The 7,670-nt window shown below is 43.1% G+C and overlaps 1 protein-coding gene across 2 annotated transcripts in view; it reads left to right on the top strand.

Annotated features, from left to right (window-relative positions):
- The first annotated feature begins 384 nt into the window (after positions 1 to 384).
- NDEL1 (nudE neurodevelopment protein 1 like 1) overlaps positions 385 to 7,670 on the top strand; it is a 54,949-nt gene continuing 47,663 nt past the window's right edge. The window contains exon 1 of one of the 2 annotated variants that reach the window (XM_037739602.1): positions 385 to 484. In XM_037739602.1, coding sequence (XP_037595530.1) covers positions 482 to 484 — 3 coding nt within the window. In that variant the 5' untranslated portion in view covers positions 385 to 481. The remainder of the gene's footprint in view (positions 485 to 7,670) is intronic. The other variant, XM_037739595.1, reaches the window with a different exon arrangement.

The following is a 7,670-nucleotide window of genomic DNA, read 5'->3' as shown; positions in this document are numbered from 1 at the left end:
TGGAGGCTCTGTGACAAGCTCATTCTCTTAGTACCACGTTGTGTGCTGGGCTCTCATGGAGAGACAAACAATATTGACATCCACTGTCTCCCCACGTTAACTAGTGACAGCTCTTCCCCTTGTCTTCACCCTCCAAATACAGGGATGGAGGCAGGAAAGTGGAGGAGGCACCAGGACGTCTCTCCAGAAGACCAAACTACACATGCAGGGAAGATAGGGAGGCCTGGCTGAGAAGTTAGGACTTGAATTTCTTCTTTCCCTCTCGAAGCACTGAAGTCTTGCTCAACTCCAGCTGAGTGACGAGGCAGGCAGGGTTGCCTCATCAGCCTTCCTGGCTCTAACCCACATCCGGTCCTTGGGTATCTTTGTTTGGACGGTGATTTTCGCTCTTCTTACTGACTTTTACTTTGTTTCAGCAAGTTCAGCGTGGGCCCCTGTCTGCTGCTGTGGATCTGATCTGCTGAGGCCTGGGACCCAGGACATGGTACATTGGGAGGAAAGGGCTGATTGGAGACGGTCTGGGCCACATGAGGGTTTGCCTGAGAAATGCTGGAATGGGGGGCTCCTGATGTCTGAGGACCCTTTCTGCCCATGAGGCGGGGGGATTGTCAAATACTGAGGTCTGTTTGGAAAGTTGGCTATGTCCCTTTGGGGTGGGGGTTGGGTGACACAAGGAGATGGCTTTGATGAAACCACATCGTCTACCACATTTTCCCCCTGAGAGTCTGATCACCTTGATTTGGTTTTCTATTTCCTGAAGTGCCCAGATAGCGTTCTTCTGGGTTGCAGAGGGAGCTCATAGGGTTCCGACAGGTTTATCTGGAGCTAGAGACAGTCAGGGCGGTGGATTGAAGTCATGCTGAGCTAACCAAGTTAGGGGCTTGCCATGATGTCCCGGCACCTTGGCTTCATTGCTCATGGACCATTTGCTTCCCTCTGAAAGTGTTTTCTCATCTATAAAATATAAGACATCTTTATTTTTTTGGACTTTTGTAAAATTAAGCAGTGATGGTTGTGAAGGTGTTTTGTAAACTGTATGATTGTATTCTTCAGGGTTTGGGGTTACTTTTATTTCATTTTGCAAATGGAACTAGATGATTTTTCCTGACAATATAATAGCTGATAAAAATTTAAACAGTACAGAGAAATTGAAAGTCTTTGCATAATTCTATCTCTAAAGATTAATACTTTGGCACATAGACATCTAGACTTTTAAATGAATATTTTTATGTCAAATTCTACTTACTGTCTTGTAACCTTTTTTCTCTTAATAATATCTCTTGAGTGTCATCTCTTGTTAATTCATAATTATCTACTTTGTCTTTTTTAACAGCTGTGTAGTATTCCATTGTGTGGCTGTACTAGGATTTATTAAACCAGTCTCCTATTGATGGGTGTTTAGGATGTTTCCAATGTATTTCTTCAATAATAAACAGTGCTGCACCAAACACCATTGAATATACATCTTTGCATGCTAGTCCTATTATTTCCTTAGAATAAATCTTTAGGTGTTGGATTGCTAGGTGAAAGGTTGTACATATACTTAGTTTTGATTTGTCCAGATTCCCTTAAGAAATGTCATGCCATCTTATTTATTTATTTGAGACAGCGTCTTGCTATGTTGCCTAGCCTGGTCTCAAACTCCTGTTCTCAAGAGATCTTCCCACCTCAGCCTCCCAAGTAGCTGGGATTACAGTCTTGAGCCACTGTGCCCTCATTTGTTAGTTTTTAGATACATATCACTGATTCTTCTCCAACAGAGCTATAAAATTCCTGGCAATATGATCAAACACGTTAGATTATCTCTCAGTCTCTATCTCCTTTTCTTTCTCTTATTCCTCAGAGACATCTGCCTGGTGCTCCCGCCTGGATTGGTTTCTCCCCCAGACTGCTGAATGTTGTCCTGGGATACCCCTTAACGTCATCTTAGGAATTCCCTTTTCTCTCTCTCCCTTCCTTCTTCCCTCCCTCCCGCCCTCCCTTCCTTCCTCTCCACTCTTCCCCTCCCCTCCCCACCTGTCTCCTCTCCTCCCCTTGAGATGGGGTCTTGCTCTGTTGCCTAGGCTGGCATGGAGTGGTGCGATCATGGTTTACTACAGTCTCAAAGTCCGGGGCTTAAGCCATCCTCCCACCTCAGCCTCCCAAGTAGCTGGGGCCACGGGTACATGCCACCACACCTGGCTAATTCTTTGTATTTTTTGTAGAGATGAGGTTTTGACACTTTTTAATTTATATATATAAATTAAATATATATAATATACATAAATTAAATATATAATTTATATATGTATAATATATAAATTAGTATATATATATATTTCACCACTTTATAGTTTTAACATTTATTTATTTATTTGTATTTGAGTTAAGTCTCGCTCTGTTGCCCAGGCTGGAATGCAGTGGCGCAATCACACCTCATTGCAGCCTGGACCTCCCCGGGCTCAGGTGATCCTCTTACCTCAGCCTCCTGAGTAGCTGGGATTACAGGCACGTGCTGCCATACTTGGCTGAGTTTTGTATTTTTTGTAGAGACAGGGCCTCACTATGTTGCCTAGGCTATTCTGGAACTCAAGCCTCCCAAAGTGCTGGGATTGTAGGCGTGAGCCACCCATTTTACATTTTTAATGCACCTGTCCCATTTTACACTTTTTATTGTTGTAAATATATGTAGCACAAAGTTTACCATTTTAGTCATTTTTAAGTGTACAGTTCAGTGGCATTCAGCGTGCTCACATTGTTGTGCCCACGCTCACCACCACCCATCTCCAGAACTTTTCATCTTCCAGACTGAAACTCTGTACCCATCAAGCACTGATCCCCCTTCTCCCTCCCTCCCAGGCCCTGGCAACTGTCATCCTACTTTCTGTTTTTATGAATTTCACTCTTCTGATGACCTCAGATGAGAATCATGCAGTACTTGTCTGTTTGTATGGATCTCACATTTTCCTCTTCGTTTTCTTACCTGTTTTGGTGACATGCATCTTCCAATTATAAGAAGTAATTTTTTTTTGAGATGGAGTCTCGCTCTGTTGCCCAGGCTGGAGTGCAGTGGTGCAATCTTGGCTCACTGCAACCTCTGCCTCCCTGGTTCAAGCAATTCTCTGCCTCGGCCTCCTGAGTAGCTGGGATTACAGGTGCCCGCCACCATGCCTGGCTAATTTTTTTTGTATTTTTAGTAGAGACGAGGTTTCACCATCTTGGCCAGGCTGGTCTTGAACTCCTGACCTGTGATCCACCTGCCTCCGCCTCCCAAAGTGCTGGGATTACAGGCGTGAGCCACTGTGCCTGGCCTATACGAGGTTATTTTGTTAGGTTTTGAGTATCTGGAAACAGGCCTTCATTCTATCCTTATACTTGCTGAAAGGTCTGGCTTGATTTAGAATACTGGTTGATTTAGAATACTGATTTTTTTCTCTGAATGTTAAAGGCAAGGCTTCCTTGTCTTCAAGCTTCTCGTTTATTGTTGAAGTCTTCTGCTATATATGATTCAGGATCCTTTGTACTCGTCCTGGTGTTTTGTCATCTGTGGGTGTTTTTTCATTGATTGTGCTACATCAGGAGACCCTTTCAATCTGGGTGCTCATGTTATTCAATTTTGGAAAAATCTCTTGAATTGTTATCTTAAAATAATTCCCTCCTCCTTATTTTCTGTGTTCTTGCTTTCCGAAATCCTATCATTTGGATATTGGACTTTGGGGTTTATCCTCTCATTTTCTTCCTTTAATCTTCCATTTGGGTGATCTGTCTTTTTTCCTCCTGTTTTGGAAGATTTTCTCAATTTAATAGTCATGCTCTTCATATGAATATTTTAATTTCAACCCTCCTTTTTTTTTTCAGACAGAGTCTTGCTCTGTCACTAGACTGGAGTACAGTGGCGTAATCTCAGCTCACTGCAACCTCCACCTCCTGGGTTCAGGGAATTCCCCTTCCTCAGCTTCCCCAGTAGCTGGGACTACAGGCATGTACCACGCCCGGCTTATTTTTTATGTTTTAGTAGAGACGGGGTTTCATCATGTCGGCCAGGATGGTCTCGATCTCCTGACCTTGTGATGTGCCCACCTTGGCCCCCCAAAGTGCTGGGATTACAGGCATGAGCCTGGCCCCTCATTGTTTGTTAAAAAGGGCTCTTGTTCTCATTTCTTTTTTTGTAGCCCCATGTTCTTGTTTCATGATGTAATGACTTTGTTTATTTCTCTGAAGATATTAAACATTTTTTCCAGCTTACTTCTGCTCCCTGCATTGTGTCTATTGCTGCAGAACCTCTTTTTTTCTTTTTTCTTTCTTCTTTCTTTTTTTCTAGACAGACTCTTGCTCTGTCTTTCAGGCTAGAGTATAGTGGTGCAATCTCGGCTCATTGCAACCTCTGCTTCCCAGGTTCAAGTGATTCTCATGCCTCAGCCTCCTGAGTAGCTGGAATTACAGACATGTGTCACCATGACTAGCTAATTTTTGTATTTTGACCTCAAGAGATCTGCCCTCGTTGGCCTCCCAAAGAGCTGGGATTGTAGGCATGAGCCACTTCTCCTGTTCTCTTTTTTCTTTTTCTGAATCTATGAATTATATTTAAGCCCTTGAATTTCTTTTATGCTATTTTGTTTTATCTTTCACATTGGAGGCTTCCTCAAATGTTTGGTGATTACTTGTTGATTGTTCATTTTTATGATGAAGGAACTAGAAGCTGATGGGAGGATATTTACGTTTGTATCTCTGTGTGTGTGTGTCCATGCATGTGTCTGTATCTGACCTTGGTCGTTGGGTCTCTGTGTATGGTGGTCAAATGGGGGAACTAGTCCATGTGACTGAGAGCCCACCAGAAGAATGCTCCAATCTCCTGCCTGGAGGGTACAAGCCAGGCTGCTAACATTCTGGGAGGCCATAAGGGAATGGGGGGGGGCTCTCATCATTCTGTATGTAGCTTCAAAGACTTCCTCTCTCCCAAATCCTTCTTCCCTTTATGGTGTAGTGACTTAACTCTGCCCTCAGATGTGCCCAGTCTCCCCAAATGTGGAGCTACTCTGGTTTAGTTCCTCCAGAAAGCTAACGTCCTTTTCCTGCTGGGGTGGGAGAGAAGTAGATGCCTTGACTTGTTGATTGCCTGGGCTGTGAAGCCTGTGTTGAAACACTTTGTGAATACATCATAGGTTTCAACAGATCTTCCTGTTTTTAACCCCACCCTACCTTGCTTTTTGAAGTAGCTAGCACCTCCAGTTCCTGAGACTTTCTGGAGTTAAAGGCACATCTTTTTGGAGTTAGAGGAATGGCTTCTGGTTGCCATTCGGTTTTCAGTCTTTTCTGATCCACCCCATCAGCTGCCACTCACTCATCCACTTTCCAGCTTCCAAAATCCTGTTGCCATCTCTTGCCCACTGTTGTCAACTTTCTTATCCTCTGTCCCTGTGGGTTTATAGCTTTTAAAATTTTTGTTCAGTCTATTTTTCTGGTGGGATTTCAAGAGGAAGTGAAGATACAGTTATTTAATCCATCATGGTAACCAAGATGGTTGCTGCATTTTTCACTGCTACCAGCATTGGAGGAGAGAGTGGGCTTCCTTACACTTTCACTAACATTGGGTGTTGTCATTTGTCTTAACATTTGCTAATCTGATAAGCAAAAAGCGAGATATCTCATTGTCATTTTCATTTATGTTTAAAAATTATTAATGATGTAGCTGAGAGTCTTCTTAGGTGTTCGTTGACCACTGCCTCAGCCTCCTGAGTAGCTGGGACTACAGGTGCATGCCACTGTGCCCAGCTAATTTTTGCATTTTTAGTAGAGACGGGGTTTCACCATGTTGGCCAGATGGTCTCTATCTCTTCGTAATCCGCCTGCCTTGGCCTCCCAAAGTGCTGGGATTACAGGCGTGAGCCATCTTGCCCGGTCCCATTGCTCATTTTTCTACGGGGGCTGGATGACTGTTAATATTCATGTGTGGCCAGCTCTATAGAGAGGTTTATGGCTGATCCCTTCCTCCTATCCTGTCTCTCTCTCTCTTTTATCTTTTTGACGAAGTCTCACTCTGTCACCCAGGCTGGAGTGCAGTGGTGTGATCACAGTTCATTGCAGCATCAACCTCCCAGGCTCAAGTGATCCTCCCACCAGAGCCTCCCAAGTGGTGAGACTATAAGCACACAGAACCTTGCCTGGCTATTTTGTATTTTTTATTTTTTTTTGAGACAAAGTCTCACTCTGCTACCCAGGCTAGAGTGCAGTGGCACAATCTCAGCTCACTGCAACCTCCGCCTCCTGGGTTCAAGTGATTCTCCTGCTTCAGCCTCCCAAGTAGCGGGGATTATAGGTATGTGCACCATGCCCAGCTAATTTTTGTATTTTTAGTAGAGATGGGGTTTCACCATGTTGGCCAGGGTAGTCTCGATCTCTTGACCTTATGATCCACCTGCCTCTGCTTCTCAAAGTGCTGGGATTACAGGCGCAAGCCACCTCGCCTAGCCATTTTTTAAAAAATAGAGGCAGTGTCTTGCTATGTTGCCCTGATTGGTCTTGAACTCCTGGCCTCAAGCAATCCTCCTGACTAGGCCTCTCAAAGTACTGGGATAACAGGTGTGAGCCACCACATCTGGCCTGATCCCTTGTTTTCTTGTATATGTAGTCTCAGAGCACAGATTTCAGAAAATAGTGATTCTTAATGACTTCATCTAAAATTTTTGATGATTTTCTTCCATTAGATGATAAAATTAATAAGTATTTGCTGTAGAAAATTTGGAAAATACTGATAAACCCAAAAAGAAAATATGAATCACTCAGAGACAGCCACCACTTATAAATATATCCTTCAAGTCTTTTTTTTTTTCCGAGCATATATTTAGAAAAGTAATTTTGTGTCATGCTTTCAACTTAGGAAACCATAATTTGTTCTCATATGCATTGTTCTGTGACATCATTTCCAGGAACCATCCAGTATTTCTTTGAATGTATATATAATCATTTATTTAGCCAATCTCCTAAACAACACATAGTTAGGTTCCTATTGGGTTAAAATTTTGATTAATGAGTTCCTTTCTTGATCGTGACCCCATCTAATACTGTTTCCACCATGTATCTGCTTAGCAATTTCTTTTTTTGGGGGAAAAGAATAAAGGCAAACTTTAATTCTTTTCAGGTTAAATTATTACAAATTCCAATTTAATGAATACAGACTCATGGAGATGTTCTAGCACTTTCCATGTTTGTTGCTGGGTCAGAGGGCGTGATTGTGAAGGGTCATTCTGGGACCCGCATTAGATACCTCCACAGTTTTGCATCAGAGTGAAACTGACTAGGGCCAGAAGCACCCATGACGAAGTACGAGATGGAATGAGGAGAAAAAAAGAAGTAGATCACCTGAGAAGTAATAGCTTAAAAGAGAGAAAAATCTGGCCAGGTGCAGTGGCTCATGCCTGTAATATTAGCACTTTGGGAGGTTGAAGCAGATGGATCACTTGAGGTCAGGAGTTTGAAACCAGCCTGGCAAACATGGTGAAACCCTGTCTCTACTAAAAATACAAAACAATTAGCCAGGCATGGTGGTGTGTTCCTGTAATCCTAGGTACTTGGGAGGCTGAGGCAGGAGAACTGCTTGAACCCAGGAGGTGGAGGTTTCAGTGTGCCAAGATCATGCCACTGCACTCCAGCCTGGGTGATAGAGCAAAATTCCATCTCAAAAAAAAAAAAAA

This window comes from Cebus imitator, unplaced genomic scaffold (assembly GCF_001604975.1).
Source record: "Cebus imitator isolate Cc_AM_T3 unplaced genomic scaffold, Cebus_imitator-1.0 Scaffold72, whole genome shotgun sequence".
Taxonomy (NCBI): domain Eukaryota; kingdom Metazoa; phylum Chordata; class Mammalia; order Primates; family Cebidae; genus Cebus; species Cebus imitator.
This window is presented reverse-complemented; position numbering and strand designations above follow the sequence as displayed.